This window comes from Candoia aspera, chromosome 8, assembly GCF_035149785.1.
Source record: "Candoia aspera isolate rCanAsp1 chromosome 8, rCanAsp1.hap2, whole genome shotgun sequence".
Classification (NCBI taxonomy): domain Eukaryota; kingdom Metazoa; phylum Chordata; class Lepidosauria; order Squamata; family Boidae; genus Candoia; species Candoia aspera.
In genome coordinates this window covers 35,626,627-35,651,530 of record NC_086160.1, presented here as the reverse complement: position 1 = coordinate 35,651,530, position 24,904 = coordinate 35,626,627, and the positions used below count along the sequence as shown (strand labels likewise).

Sequence of the window (24,904 nt, the reverse complement as noted above, 5' to 3'; positions counted from 1 at the left end):
TCATTTCAAAGTGCTACTGGTAACCATAAAATCCTACATGGCTTGGCTCCATTTTCCTTTTGAGACTGTCTCCCTGTAATAGCATCTGCCCATTGGTGCAGTCTTTCTTGGAGGAGATATTTTGAGTTCCTTTTCTGCAAGGAGTGAGAATAGCAGAAGACCAAAAGTAGACCTGCTGTGTTGCTGTCCCATAATTATGGATGAGTTTGCCTCAGAAGATCCAATTGGTTCCCACCCTTCTAAGTTTTAGGAAGACAGTTAAAACAGTCTTGTTCTGCTGGCATCTGGAAAGTTAGCAGTTTGGGTTGCTTTATGTTGGCTTTTGATAACATTTTATATCTAATATGAGGATAGTTTTTAATCAGTATATTTTTATTTTTTAAGGGTTTGATTTTCTATATTGTATATTGGTATCAATATTGTATTTTAATATTACATGTTTTATGTGCTATAAATCACTGCAGTCTTGGAATAGAGGAGTACACAAAATTGATAATAAAATAAACCATGTTCATGGGGTCATAGGACATATTCAACCAAATCAAATAAACCACATGATGGCTTAGTACAAACATGTCAATCCAATCTATATTTCTGCAAGCAAATGCATTTTCAGGGAAAGCTTCATTTGTTTTATTTCTGTTAATTGTATCACTGTTCAAAGCCCTAAGCAAGGGAACCACAGCTGAGTATCGTCACTGAATTTTACCTTACATGGGAACAGGTTGGTTGTCTGAAACCGATACCAATGCTTCTGGAACAATGAGCTGCGGGGGTGGGGGGTTGCATGTCTCTGTCTGACATTCAATAAATTATATATGCTCATATGCATATATGCATTCTTTATTTGATTTATAACCTGACCTTAAATACAAAATAGAAGTAAGAATAAAAATAAAAATGAAGCAACAATTAAAAACCGAGTAAAGGGGATGCTAATACCCACTAATAATATAGTAAAATAGTTATTGAATGTAACCGATACTATGGTTTGTCTTTGATGACAATCCTAGCAGAAGTATCTTCTATACATGCATGAGCATGATAGACATGAGGAAGCTCTCAGCTCAGCCACACTGAGAGAGCTGCTTCAAACAGTGGGTTCCAGATGGTTTTGCACAAATTTCACCAGGGAGAAAAGTAGTCAAGAAATAATGTCAGGTTAGAAGCTGCTGTAAAATGTTTGGTGCAACTGTTTTATCTATCTATCTATCTATCTATCTATCTATCTATCTATCTATCTATCTATCTATCTATCTCTCTATCTCTCTATCTCTCTATCTATCTAATTTGTCCCCGCCCATCTCCTCCCATTGGGGGACTCTGGACGGTTTACAACAATCAATTAAAAACAACCACCATAAAATACACAGTATAAAAATACAATAATAAATAATATAAATAAAGGTAAAAATAAAGAATCCAGGTGGCAAAAGAATCTAAAACAGTCCAAGTGTGGGAGGAGTGGTCTATAGCAACCATCCCCATGTAGATCTATTCCCCTCGAGTAATTTTTAAAAATATGGTTCATATAGCAAAGTTTCTGTTCCAATACAAGACGTAGGAAGTATTTTTGAAAAACTAAAAAGGAAAAACTAACCTTATTTTCAGTGTGAATGTATGGGATGGGATATTTCTTGCCATGTAGATATTTTTAGTATGGTAAGAAAGCCAGTAAATGAGTTGATCAGATTAACATATTTGGAGTTGATCAGATTAACATATTTGGAGTTTTTATTCACATATCAGTTTGCATTTTACATTAAGTTGTCCATCTTTCATAAAGCAAATTTAATGAAAGGGCATGCCACAATTGTCAGATTTATGTGAGATATTTTGGGTGACATTCTTTCTTGATGGACAATGTGAGATAGTGTTGCATAAATGAGTATGTGCACACATTTTAAAACTAGTGTTGCCATGTTTTTGTATAGCAGCTGAGAAGCAGTTAGCAACACATTTAATTGATTCATGTAAGACACATTGCAAAGTAACTAGAAGTGATAGCACTATATAGAACAGTTTTGCCTGTGTAGATTTACTCACACATGGAAATTGCAACTTCATTGCATATACTGCAGAGAGACACAATGCAGAAAAAATCAGGATTCAGACTTTTGACATCTCAACTACGCTGAGCTATTCACTTTTCCAAAACCTAATGAAAGTCTGTGTGACTTTACACACACACATTTATGCAATGCATGCAAGAAATGGATGATGAATGTCTTTTATTCCAGTGATAGAGAAAATTACTGCCTGAACTGAGTTTAGTCTCACTACCATTTTATAAAAGTGTTGTGGCTTGTCTAGATAAATAATGGTTTTTTTAAAAAGCATTCTTTTAAACATCTCTAACCTGCAATAAAAGAGAAACAAACAATTGTATTTTTTTCTCCTGAGAAAAATCTGTATTTTTAATGTCTGTAAATAGGATTCCATGAACATTAAAACAGAAGAGCTATGTTCATTTAATCTGAAATCCTCAGTAGACTGTACCCACATTCCTAATTTAATTCTCTTTGTGGTTACTAGAAGTTTCAATTAATGAAGCCAGATAACCAGCAGATTTGATTGTCATTTTCCTCATGATTTGACTGGATTAAAACTGAGTTATTCTTAGAGGTGCAGTTGGCTGGGTGCAAACATTGCTCTTAGTCATAAACTAGTTTATTTGGCTTTGGCCACTGTGCACTTAGCTGTTCTAGTCTGTTATCCATGATGTATAGCCTAACATGATATATACATCCAGCCCATTGCTGCTGTATATGACTAAGTATGTTGTGGCTTAGCATATTGTGGGAACCCAGTCAATGATATCAGTGAGATTTAAATTAGTCATGATACATATATAGGCTGTTGATTTAAATTGATGTACTCTTAATATGACTAAGTTTTAAATCAATCACTATAATTTATAGCATCTGCTTTTAAAGTTAACCAGAGGTTATACTACCAGTTCCATTAATTAATTGTGATATATACATATCACAAAAATTAAGGTGATTTTTTTTAAAGCTCCTTTTGTGATAAAACTGCATTTTATTTTATAAATGAGATGTAAACAATATGCACAAAGTTCAATAGCTCTGACAACATTTTCCATAGGATACAAGAACAAATACTGTTCATGTTCAATGTTGCTTTTACATAGGCAGTTTTTATCTTTCTAAATGTCTCCACGGTTTCTGAGTTCAACATCTTTTATTCCTCCAGTTTGCTGTCCTGTTACAACTGTAAGTCTGCTGAATGGAATGATTTTCATAATTGTTTTCTTCATGGAATACCACCGAGAACGCCAGGTTACCCAGGTAATGCCATTGTCGTAGCCACTTGGACCAGCATCTTTCTCAGTGTAAACACCTCCTAAATGTGAAAAATAATGTAAAATGTAATTGAGCCATGAAATACTTCTGCATAGCTTTGAGATATCTATGTAGTAGTTTTAAGACCATGCTGGATAAGGATTACATGATTCTCATTTACTCTATAATCCAGTATAATGTGATTGGCATGAAACTGCTATAGCCACAGTGTTAACATTTCTGCATAAACTCTAATTCAAAGTTGGAATTTGCTACCATGAGATGTGCTGGCTACCAGCTTGGCTGGCTTCAAAACAGGGTTGAATCAGTTCATGAAAGTCATGGGGATCAAATGGCTATTAACTTTGATGACAGTGTGACTACCTCTGAAGGCCATATACTCAGAGACTAGTGGGCTTCCTTGTACAATTGGCTGGCCATTGTGAGAATAGATTGCTAAACTAGATAGGCCAAGGGTCCAATCCAGCAGACATCTGCTGGATCTTCTGCTTACCTTTTTATGCTTATTTAGAAGTTCTGTGGAATTTAGTAAGGTTGATCTCTTAACAGGAATGTTTAATTTGGATCTGATAACCAAGAAATCTATGTTGCAGACATTTAGCTCTTTTTTCAAAAAGGGAAGGGGGACTTGGAGCAAAGCCTCCTTAAAATACTTGAGATGGAAGCTATCAAAAGACATTGTTCAACTAACCTCATCTTCCTCTTTAATGATATTTTGTGAGTTTTAAAAAAGAAAAAAAATGGTATGATAGAAAGAGTACAAGTTAGTGTTGTCTGGACCTCCTCAGTAAAAACTACTAGGAAAGAGATAAGGCAATTACATGAAAAAATGTTTCATCACGAGGTCTGGGGAAGTTCCAACTATTTATTACCTTGATAATATTTGCCATTCAGATGAGCAGCATGACATTTGTTCATCCACCATCCAGATCCATCTTGTTCAGCACAGTTGCCTTCATATTTATCATTATCATTGTCATGTGTGCTAAATTGCATGCCATTGTGAGAAGTAAAAAATTTGTCACTTGGATCATCTCCAAAATCAAAACCATCAAAGGCATCCCCAGCTTCACCCCCAGCAAAGTAGGCATAGATCAAACGGTACTTATCAGCTTCATTTCCTATTTTGAAATGGGCATAATCTGCATAGCTGTGAAAAGAAAAAGAAATAAAATAGCCATTAACTTGTGGCCTTTCATTCCTTGGACATTCAGTTGGATGACCTAATGGAAGTATTCAAGGGCATGGGTTTGCACTTGTCCCCTGAAAGATTATTAAAGTACTTAATTTCAGGAGTTATACAAATGCACAGGATCTGCGTGGGCAAGCAAATAATAGAGAAAATATGCTCTTTCTTGCTGCAGATACTGCTGAAACAAACAACTGTTTATTTGAAAGAGCTTAAGCAAACTAACCCTAGGTGATATTATAATTCTTCATATTTTGTCCCACTAAAACTAATGGATAAATTGGCTAAAAGCAATTTAGGTTCCAGTGATTTCAATGGGTTTAAAGTGTGTAAGGTATGTTTAGTATGTTTAGTATGTCGCAGTATTACCACCAGCTGCAGTGATCTTACTGTGCCACTTATGTGTATGCACATGTAAAGTGCATGTAGCTAAAATAGCAATTTCTGTCCATCACCATTATGTTAACTATGAACCTCGAACTGTATTGTTAAAGAAATCTATACCTTTTTTTCCAACAACCTAAGAGATGGCTTTATACATGGACTTCACCAGATGGACAACACCAAAATCAGATTGACTACATCCTTTGCAGCCAAAGATGGCGGACATCTATACAGTCAGAAAAAAAAAGACCTGGAGCTGACTGTAGTTCAGATCACGAACTTCTTCTTGCACAATTTAGGATCAGACTAAAGAGATTAGGGAAGACCCACAGATCAGCTGGATATGAGCTCACTAATATTCCTAAGGAATATGCAGTGGAGGCGAAGAATAGATTAAAGGGACTGGACTTAGTAGATAGGGTCCCAGAAGAACTATGGACAGAAGTTGGCAACAAAATACATCTCAAAGAAAGAGAGGCAGCAACAAAATACATCTCAAAGAAAGAGAAAACCAAGAAGGCAAAATGGCTGTCTGCTGACATACTAGAAGTAGCCCAAGAAAGAAGGAAAGCAAAAGGCAACAGTGATAGGGGGAGATATGCCCAATTAAATGCAAAATTCCAGAGCTTAGCCAGAAGAGATAAGGAATTATTTTTAAACAAGCAATGCATGGAAGCGGAAGAAGACAATAGAATAGGAAGGACAAGAGACCTCTTCCAGAAAATTAGAAACATCGGAGGTAAATTCCAGGCAAAAATGGGTATGACCAAAAACAAAGATGGCAAGGACCTAACAGAAGAAGAAGAGATCAAGAAAAGGTGGCAAGAATATACAGAAGACCTGTATAGGAAGGATAACAATATCAGGGATAGCTTTGACAGTGTGGTCAGGGAGCTAGAGCCAGACATCCTGAAGAGTGAGGTTGAATGGGCCTTAAGAAGCATTGCTAATAACAGGGCAGCAGGAGACCACGGCATCCCAGCTGAACTGTTCAAAATCTTGCAAGATGATGCTGTCAAGGTAATGCATGCTATATGCCAGAAAATTTGGAAAACACAAGAATGGCCATCAGATTGGAAAAAATCAACTTATATCCCCATACCAAAAAAGGGAAACACTAACGAATGTTCAAACTATCGAACAGTGGCACTCATTTCACATGCCAGTAAGGTAATGCTCAAGATCCTGCAAGGTAGACTTCAGCAATTCATGGAGCGAGAATTGCTAGATGTACAAGCTGGATTTAGAAAAGGCAGAGGAACTAGGGAACAAATTGCCAATATCCGCTGGATAATGGAAAAAGCCAGGGAGTTTCAGAAAAACATCTCTTTCTGTTTTATTGACTATTCTAAAGCCTTTGACTGTGTGGACCATAAAAAACTGTGGCAAGTTCTTAGTGGTATGGGGATCCCAAGTCATCTTGTATGCCTCCTGAAGAATCTGTATAACGACCAAGTAGCAACAGTAAGAACAGACCACGGAACAACGGACTGGTTTAAGATTGGGAAAGGAGTACGGCAGGGCTGTATACTCTCACCCTACCTATTCAACTTGTACTCAGAACACATCATGCGACATGCTGGGCTTGAGGAACCCAAGGCTGGAGCTAAAATCGCTGGAAGAAACATTAACAATCTCAGATATGCAGATGATACCACTTTGATGGCTGAAAGCGAAGAAGAACTGAGAAGGTGAAAGAAGAAAGTGCAAAAGCTGGCTTGCAGCTAAACCTCAAAAAAACCAAGATTATGGCAACCAGCTTGATTGATAACTGGCAAATAGAGGGAGAAAATGTAGAAGCAGTCAAAGACTTTGTATTTCTAGGTGCGAAGAGTACTGCAGATGCTGACTGCAGTCAGGAAATCAGAAGACGCTTAATCCTTGGGGGAAGAGCAATGACAAATCTCGATAAAATAGTTAAGAGCAGAGACATCACATTGACAACAAAGGTCCGCATAGTTAAAGCAATGGTGTTCCCCATAGTAACATATGGCTGCGAGAGCTGGACCATAAGGAAGGCTGAGCGAAGGAAGATCGATGCTTTTGAACTGTGGTGTTGGAGGAAAATTCTGAGAGTGCCTGGACTGCAAGAAGATCAAACCAGTCCATCCTCCAGGAAATAAAGCCAGACTGCTCACTTGAGGGAATGATATTAAAGGCAAAACTGAAATACTTTGGCCACATAATGAGAAGACAGGACACCCTGGAGAAGATGCTGATGCTAGGGAGAGTGGAGGGCAAAAGGAAGAGGGGCCGACCAAGGGCAAGATGGATAGATGATATTCTAGAGGTGACGGACTCGTCCCTGGGGGAGCTGGGGGTGTTGACAACCGACAGGAAGCTCTGGCGTGGCCTGGTCCATGAAGTCACAAAGAGTCGGAAGTGACTAAATGAATAAACAACAACATACCTTTTTTGGTTATTCCAGTCATCCATCTCCATTCTCAAGGCATATGGAACAGTGGTCTGAGTGGTTATTAAATGAATCTTTTCATTTCCCAACCAGAATTCTGTATTGTCGTTTGGTGACAGATGTCCAAATCCTTCCTTATACTGAATCCAGTTTTTGTTGAAATCTTCACTGCCATCAAGCCTCTGATAATAAAATAGCAGAAGAAGGAGAGAGTTTGTATTTACTGGGACTAGCACTCCTTTGTTGTAATTCACTTTTCTGTGATATGCTTACCCTCTGCAAAACTGTCCACCCATTGCCCAGAGTGTCAATTTCACAGTAGACCAGGAACTGCTCCTTGGCTTTCAAGGGCTTTATGAAGTACAGCCCACTCTGCCGTGCACCTTTATTTGCAATGTCTTGACAATCTATTATTAATACGTAAGAAAGAAATAGTCAGTATTTAACTGCAATCCACTATATTCATTTTTAATTAATCCTAAACAAACTCTTTATCTTAACTGGTTGTTCATTATATTCTCATTCTCCCTTTTGCTGAAAGAACTCACAACAAAATACATTTTTAAAAAATCTCCCTTTAATCTTACAACAATCCTGTGAGGAAGAAGAGACTAGAATTCAAGCATCCCTAGTCCAATGGAAAGTTACTCTATGAGGTATCCTCAAACTACACAGACTAGACTTCACTGAATTGCTTTGGAATAAATGATTTCAAGACCACATAATATAAAACTTACAGGTGCTCATACCCTAACAAAAGCCAAATTGTTGTTATTGGTATTGGATTTTATTTGGTACTGAACATGATTTTTCTGCTGGAAATTGAAACATATAATCAAGCTTCTAAGCATTTGGACTGCGTGGCCACAAAGGTTCACATCAGTTCAAACGAAACTAATGTGACAGCCTAAGACAATGGCTAGGGTTCAACCAATACAGTACATTAGCCTAAAACAAGGTTTGATAGTTTGTGTTTCAGCAAGTTATGGGAACCACTCCTTTGTCTTAGCATATTGAATGAATAAAGAAGCTATAATTTGGTTTATTTCTGCACCGTAGTATGTTATGGAAACATCTACTCTATTTTGCTGAACAGCACATTATGTGAAATATCTAGAGCAATAAGGCCAAGTGGCTAATATGTTTAGCAAATGTCTGCAAATGTTTCCATTATTCCTGTTGGCCTAGATAAGTCTACAGGAAACCCATTCAAGAAGGTGGTCCTGCACAAAAGCAGATATGAGGAATAAGTAAAGGAGCATGAGCAGAGTTATGAAATGCATTTTTTGTTTGAAAGTTTGCTGTTATAAAGTTAGTTTCCTATTATGTTCCAACAGATATGAATGTAGATCTGTTTCTGATCTATGTTTCAGTCTGAAGGTGGCATCTCATTGACTTCCAAATCGAACTTACAAAACTAGAGTTGGAGAAAAGTGTCCTAGCCTAGCCACATAAAACTTAAAAAAAGAAAGGTACTTAAAAAAGCATTAACATATAGTTCCCTATCTTTAGCCTTAAGGGTTACAACTTCTTTTGGCCATACTCAGCCTTTGAGTGGCATGCTGGAAGGCCACACTTCCAGAAATAGGTACTTCCAGGACCAGGAAGTGAGTAATTCAAAGGCAATAACCTGTGCTTTTATTTAATTTACATGTAATTAAAATGAGATTAAATTAACTAAGTACAATTAATATGATTTCTCTTCTTTACAACTTCCTACAACTTAGAGGCAATCTTCCATGGGACATAATGTTGTATGCATGCAGTCATAATAAACCACAATCTGTATAGAATATTTGTGTATTATCCTATACCAACATGCTTTTCACAACATTTGAAGCCACAGTTAAAATGCTTTTAGCATATGTACTTTCTTTTTAGTGGCTTATTTGTGGATTGCTTGCAATAATTTTAAATGGCATTAAGTATAAACATAATGCATCAGACCATAATATCCAAGTTTCTAGTTCTAAGGATACTTGGCTATTAGAACTAATAATGTAACTAATATCAAATGAATTTATCTATAAATAAGTGTGCTTAGAACTGAGGTCAAAATAAAATTACAGCAGTAACATCTACAGATTAAGTCTGTTAATATCCACTGAAATCAACATATTTGTCAGTTTAAAAAGAGCACATTTCAAAATTGTTTTGTTTAGTCTTTGCATCTATGTCTAATTATTATTAATTTAATAATATGTTCTCAAATAATAAGTTTAAGCTAAACAGAGCTAATTATAAATGAACAAATTATTTCATATAGAACTGTTGGTTTATAGTATGTTAAATATAAGAAATGCTTTTTAATCTATTGCAGATTAGATTATAATGTATTTTGGATTTGGTAAACAGTTCTTTAGAGTAGAAATTACAGGATAGAAACTGAGTGTTAGTAAATTAATATAACACCTTGTTACGCTTACCTTTTCCAGTTAATTCTTGTATCTGGACAGAGTCTTTACATGGCTGCTGGCACTGTGCCTCGAGTTGAGCAATTTTCTGCTTTAATAGCTGAATCTTGTTATTGTTTAATATCAGTATGTCTGTCAATTGCCTGGAGTTAAAAAAAAGTACAATATAGATTTATTGTAACAACACCTGAAATGACATGTATGATTCCCTTCCCTTCCACGAAAGGAGGCAGGGAGGAATGGAATATGTGGGAGAATATGATTGTGCATTGCCCTATACAATACCATCTTTCTACTGAATTTACAGATTGGGATGGGACTCTAAAATATCCCTGCCTCTTCATGTATTCAGTGTTTAACAAACAGAATGCCTGAATAGGGCTATCAATTGGCAGATCAACTTCTGTATGTATGTTTATATGGGGCACTCTATTATTATAGTACTCTTTTATTTGTGTACTATTTTTCTTCCCACATTACAGAAGAAAGGCCCAGTAGTTATAACAAAAAAATGCAAATATAAACACATAGTTCAAACCAAGGAAACCAGAAAGGCACTAAAAATGGATAAATTATTATCTCTTAATCTGGTATGGGGAACCTAAAATCTATTAAAAATTGCTAACTATAACTAAGCAGTCCCAGACATTGTAGCCAACAGAGGGGAAACCTGGGAGCTAAAATTCAGCAATATCTGGAGAACACCAAGTCTGTTCCTGCTCTACCCCAAAGGACTGCTATACGGATAAAATGAGCTAGATAAGTAAACCTTATATATGGAGAGATAACAAACAAACAATCATTCTCTGAGCATTTCTGTTATTCCTTATCCTTTGTAGAATTTAAAGGTTCTTTTAAAAATAAATAATTCTGCTTTAGTAAAAATACATGCAATTTATTTAATAGACTACAAAACCTGTGCTTCTTTCAATGAACAAGAACTGTCTGATGCAGTCTGGCTCTATTCATATTTACCTCTCCCATAGACTGCATAGTGTAAACTACATGGTGAACAGTTTAACTTTCCTCTCTTGATGACTGATTTTAAATGAAGCAACTAATTTGACATGGACAACATGAAAGAAAGCAGACTTTGCCTTTTATACATCTGCAGAAATTCTGTTGGAATAAAATAGATGGAAATCCTGCAGTTAAATAAACAAAGTATTTTTGCATTTGAAAAATTAAAGTAATAAACAAAAAAAACCTACTGTATTGTATTTTCATGCCCCACAACCATGTTTTCATATCTGACAATTTCATCAATGATTTGTCTGGACTTCTGTGTATAACCTGGAATCACATCTGTAGAAGAAATGCAGAGGGTGCATAAAACATTAAGGATCCCAAACTAAATAATTGGGATAGTAAAACCATTTATGGTAGACTTTGGTTCTCACTTGACTGAGCTGCTGGCTGTGTGGCATGCAATTGTCGGATCTCACGTATCAAATTGTCAGTTACTCCTGAAGAGTTAGAGATATCCACCAACATTTGTTCAAGGATCTGGAGATCTCGATCAACCTCTGAATGATATTTAGTCATGAAATCTGCAACGCCGCATGTTGTAGGACAAAAGCTGCCCTAAAGGAAAAGAGAATTTTTAATCATATGAACCAAAAAGAAATGTTTAACAGCCTGACAGTAGAGCTTTTTTGCTCTACACGTAGAGATGATGTGGTACATTAAAGTGTTTACAATAGACAGAACTCTAAACAGTAGGAGAAATGAAAACAAGATGACTAATAATCCGATATTGGATTGCCAATAGTCTAAAAAGAAGCATGTACTTTAGCAAGAACGTCATGTTTACAGGTAACAGTTTACAATAATAACCTGATTATAAAGGAATACAAAAATAACACAGATGTTGACTTACGAATCGTTCATCCAAGATACAGCAGTTGTCACGTGTGGCAAAATACTGAATAAAAGAATAAAAACATGGCATTTTCAGTGATTATGATATTTTGGTGACTACATTTTTTAGACAGGTCCATACCCTGCCCAGCTAAACTTACTGCAGCACAAGTTGAAAAGAAGAAAGATAGAAGAGGTAGCCACTTGTTAAAGTTTGGTTGCATTGTGTCTGTCGCTTCCAGAACCACCAACACAGGAGAGGCAGTGCTTAATCAAAGCGGGTTTGTGGACTTCAGAGAACTGATCTTGTTCTCTAAACTGTGCTGGGACAGCTTAAGAGATCATGTGGCAATGAGTGGGTGAAAGTAGGTGGGGTTGACACATCCAGAGGGCAGCCTCTTCCGGGCCAGAGGGGGAATGTTTCCAGAATTTGCTGGCACCCATTCATTGCATTTTTAGCACTAGATGTTTCTCACTCCCATTCACCTCTGCCAGAAAAAGCTGTGGAAGGGTAACTTGCCCTATGAAGCAATCCCTTCCAGTAATCATATGCAGTAAAGCTGATTTGCTTTTCTGAAGGACCTGAATGCAAAAGATAACAAGAATTTCAACAGCAACTGCTCTCACAATTTCTCCCCTGCCCTTAGGGGGAAAAGGCTAAATTTTGGTAAACACGAATCACGTGAAGAAAATCTCCAAGCCATAGCAGCATTAGAAGTGTTTCTGAGAGCAATATGTGACATCATTATTGTTCCATTTCAACTGCGGTTGAAGGGAAGACAAAGCTCCCTTCTTTCTCTACTTTGCTTCTAATTTCTTCTACCTCACCTCCCCCCATCTCGTACTGACTATCAGTTTAAACATATGAGTCATGTTGGGTTAAGCCATGGGACAAACACTGCTTCTGCATCTTTCCAAAAATACCCCCTGGTGATCAGGGTACAAAGAAAGCTCAAATAGGTAGGGTTTTTAAAAAAAAAATTTCATCCAGTCTTTATTATTTTTATAAATAACTCAAGGTAGCAAGAATACCTAATACTCCTTCCTCCTCCTATTTTCTCCACAACAACTCTGTGAGGTGGGTTGGGCTGAGAGTCAGTGACTGGCCCCAAGTCACCCAGCTGGCTGTCATGCCTAAAACGGGACATCCTGGTTTCAAGCTCAGTGCCTTAACCATTACACCAAACTGGCTAACCCAATTTACCCATAATTTTATAATCTCCCAGCAGAATTGTGTTAGTACTTTCCCCTGAAACTTCTCTTGAATGACTTCCAATCAGGGCTAAATCAAGCAGTTCATGAAGGTTATAGAGGCTCTCACATAATCCACATGCAAAAATTAACGGCACTAGAAGATTAATCTTATTTCGGCAATGAAAATGGGAGAGTTTCCTAAATCACATGTGAAGTAGCAGATTAGTTCGAAGTATGTGGCACAGAGAACTCTGTTCTCCAACATCCCATCAATTGTACTTTTCTCCAGGCCCTGCTGCTTGAATAGTTACCCTGGCTTCAAAAATCTGCCTCTGAGCAAATATGGCTACAATGTTTTAAAAACTTGAGAGTAATCTACATTTAAAATAATGAGGCTACTTTTGAGTAAACATGTATAGAATCATACTGCATAAACTATTCTTGGGCAAACAATACAAACCAAGGAGCACTTTTTTCATTAGTATAGATAAGAATTGTTAAATTTATCCCAGGCCAATGAGCAAGACTATGTATTTATTTACATTATTTATAATGTGCACAGAAAATTGCCAAGGAACTTTTGTAGTTGACAGTATATCAACTTAGTAATAAACGAACAAAGAAATGTTGTTTGGACAGATTACCAGCTGGAAGAATAAAAGCACAGTAAAATGATTACTTTTCAATAATAATTAGCACAAGAAAAGAATACCTGTTCATATATATCAGAAAGGTAAAGGAGATAAGATATTCTCCCCTATTTGTTTTTGCTTTTGCTCATGTGTCTTTAGAAATGTTTTTCCAGAAATGAAACAGTAATAATATGCAATTCTTTTTTAGAGGCCAAAGTGAATCCCAGTGTATGCCCAATTGAGCAATTTTGACCTTTCCTGTAGTTTCCTTACTGATTTCTCAAGAAATTCTAAATGATTATACACATGGAGATACAAGGAAGATTAGGTCCAGATTACTGTGTCCCTTTCAAGCTGATAAGAAAGGTGAAATTGGTATTTGGTTTGTTCAAACTTTCTAAATTATATTTGTTATGCAAATACCTGTTTGACTCAATTCTTGTTAATTTTCTTCTTCAAAAGAACATAGTTATCCAAAATGTTCTCAGGGAGGTGAATTTTTGTTGCCTTTAGGTTAACAAGAACAGTGAGATGTTAGCTGTCTGTTTACAACACATATCCAAAGAAACTTGGGTAATAGTTCAGGATATTTGTAGAATATTTAAATACATGTTGACTATCAGTTTTTTTTAGGTCACAGCCATTACGGGATTTGGATTTGGAATGGAATCCAAGGTTGACTTGGGTAGCCAAGGCAGGATGTTGTGAGGAAATGTGCAAATGCACAGAGCTGCAAGCATTTATTATACAAGTTAAATTTATTATTATTATTATTATTATTATTATTATTCCCGTTATCTGTTAGATTTTTTTCTAGTGATGGTGCAAAGCTCTTGAGATTCAGCAAACCTAGGTAAAGGTAAAGTCTTTTCTAGCATTACCTGGAGATGATACACGAATACAAGAACTTTTACATTGAAGTAAAAGTCTTTTCTAGCATTACCTGGAGATGATACACGAATACAAGAACTTTAATATACAATGCATCTCTTCTGTAATTGGGCTAGAATTCTTCATAGTTGCTTTGATCTGGCTTGAGGTTGATAATAATGAAGATGGTGGTATCATATATAGACATATTAATCATTCTGTTAATCAAAGCTGTAACTGCTTCATTTATGTGTCATGATTAAAATAAGCTATACCATTATCCATAGGGATTTCACAAGAAAATAAACAAAAAACCAACCACTGCAGGTTTACTACTTCTTAGGAAAGAAATCTTGAATATCAATGTTCTAGTCTAGCCCGTTCTAGAACTAAATAAAAAAAAATACATAAATTTCAGCAGGGAACACCGAGATGGAAAAACAAAGGAATCGTTTCTGAAAGATGCAGGATATTTGTCAGGGTTTTATTTATATTGATTTGTATAATATATGGGACATGCATGGAGTGAATGAAATGAAATAGTGTATGTAGTATTATATTTAAAGTATTTTTTCAAGCATGATATAAGGATAGAAATTTCAAAGGGAGAACCTGAACTCTCCCTATGCACTATTTCAAAGATATAGAAAAATATTTTTGAAAATTGACATTTTTCCAGTGTATTTTTTAAATTTCAGATATAAATCTGATCTCTTTGCCTATGTACTGTAGTCAGATCATCTTCAGTGGCCCTTTCTTTCTATTGAAATAAGTGCCTAATAGGAAATAGGTCAATTGGGAAATGGTATAGGAAAATATTTAGGAAAGCTTCTTTTAAGGAGAATCATTTGATGCGTACTCTTGTGGCCTTTCAGTACCCTGCTTTGCACATCACTAAACCATGGTTGATTTAACCATGGTTTAATGAACAAATAATTGCTGGCTTTGCACAGTAAGTTACAATTTACAAATCACAGTAGCTGAATCCACATATCACAACATACTAAGGCAAACTGCGTATGTGTGAATCCAACCATCTGCAGAAAAGGTTTTTCCCAAGTTTTAAAAAATCTTTGATGATAACAGTACTGTACTATTTAAGCTGTCCTTTAATCATGTTTTATTGGTTTTGCTTTAGATTACTGGTTTATTGTTTGTTTGCCATTTTCTAAGTCATCCTGGATAGGCTGGACATCATGAATAAAAAAATCTATTTTAGTTATAATGAAAACCTGAGGGTGTGGAGGCAGAAGAAATGTCAAATATCTGAAAGACAGAGGTGATGAGTTTATTTACTCTAGCAGGTGAGTGTGAACTACATCTACTTGGGGTGGGTAATCTGCAGACCGGGAAACCATTTTTGCAATTCCTATTGCCTTTCTACTCTGAAATTAACTTGAGGCCAATGAAATTTACTTCCTGGTAAATTTGTACCACATTGCAGTCATGCAGTTATTGGAGGGACTTTGGTATATTTATAAAAGGTTATTTTTAAAAAGTTTTTTATTCAAAAGAGATTGCAGTGTATACTTTACCTTGAGCAGAAGAACAGTGAACTCCATTTGTTAAACAAAGAGCTGATGTGCTAATGTGCAAGGAGAAGATAAATAATCAGCTCAAATATTTGTAGAATATATTGCAAGTAGGTGAAGATAGGATCTAGAACAAATTCAATTGTTTGTGGATAATTATTGATGCAGTAGAGGCAAACAGGGACAGGCCACATAAATAAATAATACAAAATTTCTTGGATGTGAAATGGGGATAGTAAGAACATTGTATTAAACAAGGACACTGGGAACCAAAAATAGAGGTGAAAAGAATTGCCAAAAATGGCTCATTTCCAAATGTCTCATTTTGCCACAATAATATTCTATTGCTGTTATATGTTCAGTCATAATTGGGGCTAATGCCATCCCCCCCCCCCCACAAACAGCAACACATTATACCACATGCAGCAAGAGAGGCCCATTCCCAAGCTAGATGAATCAAAGCCCTATTTCTATTTACACAAGAATTTATAATTTTTTTCCCCTTCAGATACACAAAATGTTTTTGTGGGTGTGAAGCCCTTGTGGGTCTACAAAGTCAATAGGGAGCAGAGCAGTTTGTACAGTGTGCTTATATTATTCTTGCATTACTGTACCTGTATGCATTAAAGGGGAGCTGCAAGAAAAACCCTCCAAGCAATGCTGTCTTTCTGGCCCATGTTAAGACTAACTTCTGAAGTGGGGAGTTGTATTCATAATTTATATGAAATTTAGAAGTCTAATATTAAGGGAAATACAGATTAAATCCTACAAGGGCCTGTCATTTGTATAGGAAGCCTCCTACTTCAGATGTTATGTGGTACATGTAGTCCTCACAACCTCTTTGACCATATTAAACCTTTTAATACTGTTACAGTGCCCAATTTTGGATAGTCTGCAGGAAATAGGTATGGTAATTTACATTCAGTGAAAAACTTCATTTATTTTTACAGAAGTGTTTGTTAAAAGTATAAGAATAGGCATATACACACTTACAGATGCTCTATAAACTAAAAAATGTCACTATATTTTTGAAGCTTACTAAAAGAAAAAGCAACCCATCTGCACCTCCATAGAAAATGGATCTTGGGATATGTAAAGATTAGTTAATGACACAGCTGATCAGGAACTAGATTTACCCTATGGAAAATTACAAGTTTCACTCCTCAGCTAGTTAACTGTGACAATCAACAACTCTTTAGATTTCCCATGCATAATACTGTCCCCCGCCCCCCCATGTTAGAAGGCAAATTTGTACAGGAAAAAATAAATTTGGAGGAGCAAGAAAAGCGATATTGAACTAGAGAATACTAATGCATTGCTGTAACATAAAGACACAAAAAGTTGAATGCAAAGGTAATGGGTTACTTAAGGTTTATGGTAGAGTAAGAAGATATATGATTAAGAATGAATGAGTGAATGAATGTGGATTCAATGACTGTAACATAAAGACACAAAAAGTTGAATGCAAAGGTAATGGGTTACTTAAGGTTTATGGTAGAGTAAGAAGATATATGATTAAGAATGAATGAGTGAATGAATGTGGATTCAATGACCAGTACCAAAGAAGTAGAGTTGATTTGCTAATAGAGAAAATGAATGAGGACCTAATGACAAAAAATATATATGGAGGAAGAGTGAATGGACTGAGAAAAAGAGGAAGACCAAGTGAGAGGATAGAGCTGAGATCTTTAAAAAGAAAGATGAGAAGTTTAAGCAACAAAAAATAAGGATGTTGTATATGGACATGATGGAAGCAATGATTATTTGTTAGGATGGAAAAGTATGTAGATGTATAGTGAATGGTGTTGGGGTAAACTTGTTTTAACTCTTTCCTTTCCTTATCTTATACCTTTCTTTCTTACTCCTTTTCTGTGCTCTGCACAATGTTTACCTTGAAAGAGAAAAGCATGATGTGTATGTATGTGTTTTAGGAAGTGCAACAGAGCCTCCTGCTGGCCAGATAATCTGTGAGAAATGACACTTCAAGTAGATATGTCTATTATAAAATGCTTGGCAAACAAAACATTTCCCTTCAATTTGCTGATCAGCTTATTTTTAGTTTCAATAATCAAAAGCTAAGCACAGGTGCAGTGATGCTGAGAAGTAATTTTAGGCATTGGATGCAATTATCTTACACAGCCAGAAAGAATGTTTTAAGTACAAGCAACCTGAGTGGTCAATGCTAGGCTCTTGCAAGCCTGTGTGTAGCATTCAGGTCTGTTTGCCATTGCTCATATTTTCAAATCTTTGGATGGTCATTTGGGGCCCTCTTGAAAATGGGCCTAGCTTACTGCTATACAAGTAGAAGCAAAATAAAACTCTTCCTTTGGACAATGGACTTGCACATTTTTTTTTCATTTCTCCCCAAATATTCACCATATATGACATCTCAATCAAGGGACGTTTCCTTCTAATAATGGCCTAAACCTTTTTCAAAGATGACATTACATTCTATTTTATTTAGAAAATATGTAAGGTAACTTTAACTTCCTTTACCAGATGGTAAACATGCAGATGGACTTAATTACAGGGGTGATGGATACACCATTGGAAGATCTGAACAACCAGGCCGGGGGCAAATCATCCTGGAGAGAATCTATCTGTGTGGTCACTAATAGTCAACACCAACTTAATGGCATATTATCAATTAAGGGAAGCAAGAGACAGTAATTTGAATTTGCATTCACCTTCTGTTTTGCTGTGTTTTGGGGCAAGTCCTATGGTAACTGCCTCAAGAAAGAGGATGGTGACCACTGAGCAGAGATATGGATTGAGCAATGACTTAGGCTGCTGGACCAGCTGAATCTACTTAACCAACCTCTGCCCATAGCCCAAAGCAGTATTCTCAACCTTAGCAATTTTAAGATGTGTGGACTTCAACTCCCAGAATTCCCCAGCCAGCCAGCCAGGCAACTGTGGCTGGCATCTTTAGAGGCAGGGAACTGAGCAGGGATTGACTTGGTTCCTGTCAGGAGACCTGGCTATAAAGACAGGAGCCCAGTCAATCTGTGCTCAGTTGCCTGTGGTCTGCATAGCATAGCAGACCACCTTGCCCCTAAAGATGCCAGCAGCTACCAGTGATATGTGATGAGATCTGTTGTCTAGACCAGTCACTAAGCCTTCAAGCCCCACACTGCTCAAAAACTGCTCACTTCCTCTTGTTCTCCAACGGAATAGAGGGGAAAAAGACAATGAAGAAGTTCAGCTTCGATACAGAGACTAGGTTTAGCTTATATATCTTTAACAGCTGCAGTAAGGATTCCTAAGATGCAGGAGTTCCCATTATTACATTTCCATGTTAGGAAAACTCTCTCCCCGGCGTCGAGCGAGAACTCTATATGGATGCCATTTACAGCGATGCAAGAGCAGGCAGAATTCCGAGAAAATGTGGCAGCCTGTTTTTATCATCTGCTTTCGACCTCTCGTCCGTTAAGACAAGCAGGAGCCCTTTCTGAAGATCTGCGCCGAAAAGCAGTAACCATCCAATGGCAAAAGAAAAGGCCGGGAGAGGACTTCTGCGCCAGGACCGGCAGCGGTCGCGGGCGGGCCTTTGCCGCCCAACTTCCCGCGGAGGAGCCCGCCCAGGCCGCGCCTATTGAGAAGACACCATGAACCGTCGCGCGTTCGTACGGCTTCGGGCCGCCACCGCCGCCGCCCCCCGGCTGTGGGGAGGAAGCATCAGTAGCCGCAGCCGCCGTTGCAGCAGCGAGCCGGGCACTCCTCAGCCGCGCTTGGTGCGGATCGGCTGCGCCTCAGGCTTCTGGGGAGACACGGCGGCCGCAGGTACTTCCGAGGAAGCCGCGCTAGGGACAGGCTCGGCCGCAAAGCGCAGGCCCTTTTCTTTACGCCGGTCGGCAGGCAGCTCCTAGGGCTGCCTGTATGGCGAGACCTTCGCAAACTGAGTCTGCTTCGAAAAAGCGGGGGACAGAAAACGCCCGCTACTCCACTCTCACGCACGCAGGCTGGCAAGACAACTCGCCAAGGCTACTGAGTGGCCTGGCTGTCGAATACACACCTACACGCATGCGCCGTAAGATCTTTCGCTTGCGTCCCCTCGACGATTACGCCTCGTGACATAACCGCCTGCAATTATGCCATCATCGATCTGCCTGGTCTTACGGTGCTAGATATCCGTAAGGAAGCACTTTTGTATTCTTCTGTATCACGCGCACTTCCACCATGGGCCCTTCGATTGGTCCCCTCTCCCCAAAATTCCATTGCACTTCATTATGCCACTCTCAAAATGACTCGCACCCTAAGCCGAGCAAAAGAACTGGAGTGTTGAACTTCGGAGAAGTCAGAACCCAAATCTTTCCACAGCCCAGAACTTTCAATCTAACTTTCTTCACAGGCGTGATCTGAAAATAAACTGGAGTAATACCTGCTCCCTTTCATCTCTTGGAGCAGTTTGGGAGAGTCGTTGAAGGATTAATCATTTGCCTTGTATAATTCCTAAGACTGTGAAAGACCGAATGTTCACTTTCAACGGGATGATTTTCAGAGGGTGGAAAACAGTTGGAACCCAGAAAGGGGGGGGGGGGGTCTGCAAGAAGGGAGTGATAAGACACCGTGAGTACACAAGAAGCAAAGTTGAAAGCTCCTTCCTTATCCTCTTTAAATAATATGCTGGTGAATTCAGGAAACAAAGTGGGAGAGGGCAGTACTGTAATGCTGGAACATTACAGTATAAGCAAGTCAAATGACATACACAATATAAGAATGAAAGGTGAAGTTCATAATAATTTCTCAGGTTAGCATGCACAATATCTGTGAAACCTATTGTTATAGGCAAGACTCTTTAAGCCAGTGTTTTTCAAACTTGGCCAACTCTAAGGTGTGTAAACTTCAACTCCCAGAATGGAGCTTTCAATTCAATTCAGTGGGAATTCAGTGAATGAGAATTCAATGGGAATTCTGGGAGTTGAAGTCCACACATCTTAAAGTTGCCAAGTTTGAAAAACACTGCTTTAAGCAATGAGGCTTACACCCAAAGAAGTGGGTAAGATTGCAAGTAAAAGCACCTTTGATGGGGAAGGTATAAGCCTTGTTAAATTCCGTCACATGTACTAATAAAATTCACAGGGCTAGGCTGTAAATTTGAGACAAAAGTACGGGCATGTATCTTAATAAAAAGCCTCATGAATATGTGGGAAATGTATTGCTATTGCTACATTCACCCTGGAATTAAAAGCTAGGGTTTACAAACCAGTCAAGCCTTGAGCTTTGGCATTTGGGTTTTAAATATTAATCCTCTTATGTGGGAAGGGGCATATGTACATTTATCCTGAATTACATTTTTATAATCATCCTATATAACGCAGCGATGAGCAACTTTCGGCCTTTAGGTATTGAGAATTCAACAAGTTCTTATGGATGGTAGAAGTTCTTTTCCATCATGTGGAGGAACACAAGTGATCAACTGTTGTGTAAGGGTAATGTCTAGATCTTTATATGTCCACATTAAGGTCAGTTTTCAGCACAGTGTTCTTATTGTTTGATGAAAGGCTACATTCCTGAATTGTTTTCTATTTGTAACCTTTTTCTCTTGATTTTCTTTTATTAGTTCCTCAGCTACTCTATGGGGGGAAACTGGATTTCCTGGTTTTCGATTACCTTTCTGAAATTACGATGTCTTTACTAGCTAGTGCCAAAGCCAAATCTCCAGTAAGTAAATTTGCAGTTTTTGGAAAATAAAAGCTAAAAAGAATATCCGGTCTATTGAACTATGAACTATCAGAGTTGTTTGTATAACATATCTGTAATTGACCTGCTTTGTTTAGAATTTTGAAATGCCGGAACACTAAAATTTGAAAGAAATATATCAGTTATCTGAACAGTTATTCTGTATCTTAATTACTTCAATCTAAGATGCACTTTCTCTGCAGCTCTAACTAGTATACATTATGGTCTGTATTCGTAAATATCTCTTTACTTCTTTCATTTCTTTGGAACAGCATTTGCATAATTTTCTCCCTCAACTGATCAATTCAGAAATATTATTTGAGGAATCAAAATGCAAAAATCTATGCCCAAGTGGAAAATCTACTTAGGGTTTTAAGAAAGAAGAGTTAGACTGAACTCTAATAATTTCCAGGAAATTATTCCAACATATTTTTATTACAGGAAATGTTATGTTAGAAACCAGATCTCAACTGCAGTTAATTTCACTGAGCAGAAGTAATTAGCTGGCAGAAGTCTTTGGTTTTCTATTCAGAAGTGCCAGCCATAAAATGTTCTCTGAGTTTTGGAATGAATTTCTTTGAGGTGAATTATAGTGTTCCTTGCAAAAAGGGAATACCTAGAAATAGAGCAAGATCTTTGCTGGTGGTTTGGTATGTGACCTTTCCAGTCTAATTTCAACCATTTCACTACTAGTGACTTGCAGCACTTTTTAGAATCATCCAGTCCTTCTGCTGATATAGCAGTAATGAGTCCAGGCTTTATGTTGTCTTAACGATGATGGGTAACATTATAAGAAGCTGTAAGTCACTAAAGGAAAAATGGCTTTAGAAAGTACTAGAACTGCTAAAAAAATGTGTGGAGGTTGCAATGATACTTTAGAATGAGAGTTATCAGCCTAGAATATTGATCTTTAAATGACTTCATGCATGCATAGGCCTGTGGAAATCAATACACAACCATTCATTTAACTCTGTTGGATTATCTACCATTGAAAGAAGTATTTTGCTACATCCTTCAGGTGCAGTAATGGACTTAAGTTTGCAGAACAAGGTTCTGCTTTCTTATGCATCCCCTAAAACCTCCCTGGAGCAAAGATGTTCAAGATGGACTGATTGTAAGGAGGGTGAACTTATTCTGCTGGGAGATGACTTTTTTAATTAATGGAATGATGCGATTTTATGAAATCTGCAGGACACTGGTACTGTTAAGGTTTAATTTCAGCTGTCAATTGCAGAACAAATTTGTGTGAAATACAGTAAAGCTTTTCTTTTTTAAAAATGGAGATTTTGTTTTGGGAAAAAGTGGAAACTATAGCTGCTTCAACTGAGAGGAGTTTTATGGCAATATAATGAACAACATGAAATTATATATTCTCTGATAAAAATGCTTGGATTTTTTTTTTAAGGATTTGGGATACATTCTTGATTTTGTATCAACTGCAATGGCTCCTTTTATAAAGGACATACGCAGGAAAGGTATGATGGGGACATTTTTGTATTTTAAGCAGAAGTCATAATTTTAGATTATATTGATAATGAACTAAGAAATCACAATTACTCTTTTTCTCCCAATTTACAGTTCTGTAATATTGTATTTATCTGGAGTCTTGTTTCATTGGCTGTTAAGTTACAGCTGTTGAAATAGTGATACCTTTTGTTGCTTCTTCAAATGTTAGCTCACTAGGTAGTCCCTGCCTTTTGTGGTCACTTAGCCTGCAGGTTCAGGGTAGTCCAGAATTGTCCAGAATTTCTGCCAAGTTGTTCCAGATTGGCCCCAATTTGGCAGAACCAAAACCTAGAACAAGGCCTATGTGAACATCTCTCCCTCTCTCCTGCTCCACATGGCCAATGTGCCAACCCACTGCTTGATACCCCTTTTCATTTCTTACCTCATATCCAGTCTGTCTGCCCACCCACCAATCTTCCATCAGCTGCCTTACCTCCTTGCTACCAAACACTGGATATTCAAGCCACCATCCTACCCCTCCATCTTTCTTTTCCTACCACCCCAAAACCACCGCTACCCAAGCATGGCACATCTAAGCTTACCCCTCCCCCCATCTTTGCAGGAATTTATTTTCTTACCTCTTTATTGCTGCTCAAGCACAGCATACCCAAACTGCTGATCCGCCATCTCACCTTCCCAGCAGCTTCTTTTTTGTACCTTCCTATACCACCATCACCCAAAGGTGGCATGTCTAAGCCACTTATCCACTTTCTATTCTTCCATTGCCCCACTTCCTCCTGATGTCATCATTGGTTTTTCCCAGAACCAGCTAAACATTTCCTCCTGGAACATGTGTTTTGTGGGTCCATGTCTGGTTGAAACACACATCTCTCAGTTTGGATGCATACCTCCCAAAACTAGATATTCCATGCACAGGACAGCTTGTATATGGGAAATTTTGCATATCTGTGATGTGCCTGGTTGCTACCTTCTTTTTTCATAGAGTAGTCTGATTTATTCTCTGACTTGTTAATTCAGAATTTTCCAGTTCAAATACAAAAAAGGAATTCTAACTTAATATAAGCTGGAATCTTTGTGTCAAATCTAGTTTCTGATGGAAAGAAGGCGGTGTGACCAAAGACCTCAGTCCTAACAATTGTTTCTAAAATTCTCTTCCAATGTATAAAGAAATGTTCTAAGTGCAATCATCAGGTATATAAGTGACTTTTTTTAGTCCAAACAGAACAACCTGTTACAACAATTTATAGTAATTGATAGGTAATTACACATATAACAATCTGAGCAGCTTAACGAGAGAAACCAATTTACAGTAAACCTTTGAGCTGATACATCTCTATCTAGCAGACTCTGAATTTAATAGATAAAATGCACTGGGTACAGAGTTGTTGTCTGGTGAATCAGGTTGGACAATCTTCACTACTTCTCAGAATGGATAATCACTGTTAACAGGAAAATAGGTTTTCTCATGGATAAGAATGTTTTGGGGCTCAAAAAATACAGTTTGCTATTTAATGGCCAATTGGCTTTAACAGACACCTGTTCTCATTAGTCCCTTAAGGGTTTGGCGGGGTGTTTTAGGTATATGTCCGCTGTCATGAAGCTTTAATCTTGTTTAGGTGTTCGTGTTATCAGTAATGCTGGTGGAATGAATCCACTTGGATGTGCTGCTGCTCTTCACCAAGTTGCCAGAAATGCTGATGTTGACTTGAAGATAGCTGTTATTACTGGTGATGATTTGATGGGAGAGGTATTCCAATATATTTGTAAAATGCTGATTGTCTACAGTTGGGAATTTCACTAAGTTTAGTACAATAAAAAACAGTTATAATTGTCATACACGTCTGAATCCTGGTCAGAGTCATAGTATTTTCATTAAACACTCATTCCCCAACTTGCTACCTTTTAGATGAGTTGTTACCACGATCACTGAAATTCCCCAGT

The 24,904-nt window shown here is 37.5% G+C and overlaps 2 protein-coding genes across 2 annotated transcripts in view; one reads left to right on the top strand and one right to left on the bottom strand.

The window, feature by feature from the left end:
* Positions 1-1,711: 1,711 nt before the first annotated feature.
* FGG (fibrinogen gamma chain) lies at positions 1,712-11,920 on the bottom strand. Its single transcript, XM_063310010.1, has 9 exons — positions 11,748-11,920; positions 11,606-11,650; positions 11,127-11,310; positions 10,938-11,031; positions 9,739-9,869; positions 7,586-7,719; positions 7,310-7,494; positions 4,199-4,476; positions 1,712-3,366 (listed from the first exon to the last, which is right to left on the bottom strand). The coding sequence occupies exons 1-9, from the start codon at positions 11,808-11,810 to the stop codon at positions 3,170-3,172; spliced, it is 1,311 nt and encodes a 436-aa protein (XP_063166080.1). The 5' UTR covers positions 11,811-11,920; the 3' UTR covers positions 1,712-3,169.
* Positions 11,921-19,276: 7,356 nt separating this feature from the next.
* Positions 19,277-24,904, top strand: part of LOC134501707 (uncharacterized) — a 62,556-nt gene continuing 56,928 nt past the window's right edge. The window contains exons 1-4 of the mRNA XM_063309595.1: positions 19,277-19,597; positions 21,378-21,478; positions 22,902-22,971; positions 24,580-24,710. Coding sequence (XP_063165665.1) covers positions 19,423-19,597; positions 21,378-21,478; positions 22,902-22,971; positions 24,580-24,710 — 477 coding nt within the window. The 5' untranslated portion in view covers positions 19,277-19,422. The remainder of the gene's footprint in view (positions 19,598-21,377; positions 21,479-22,901; positions 22,972-24,579; positions 24,711-24,904) is intronic.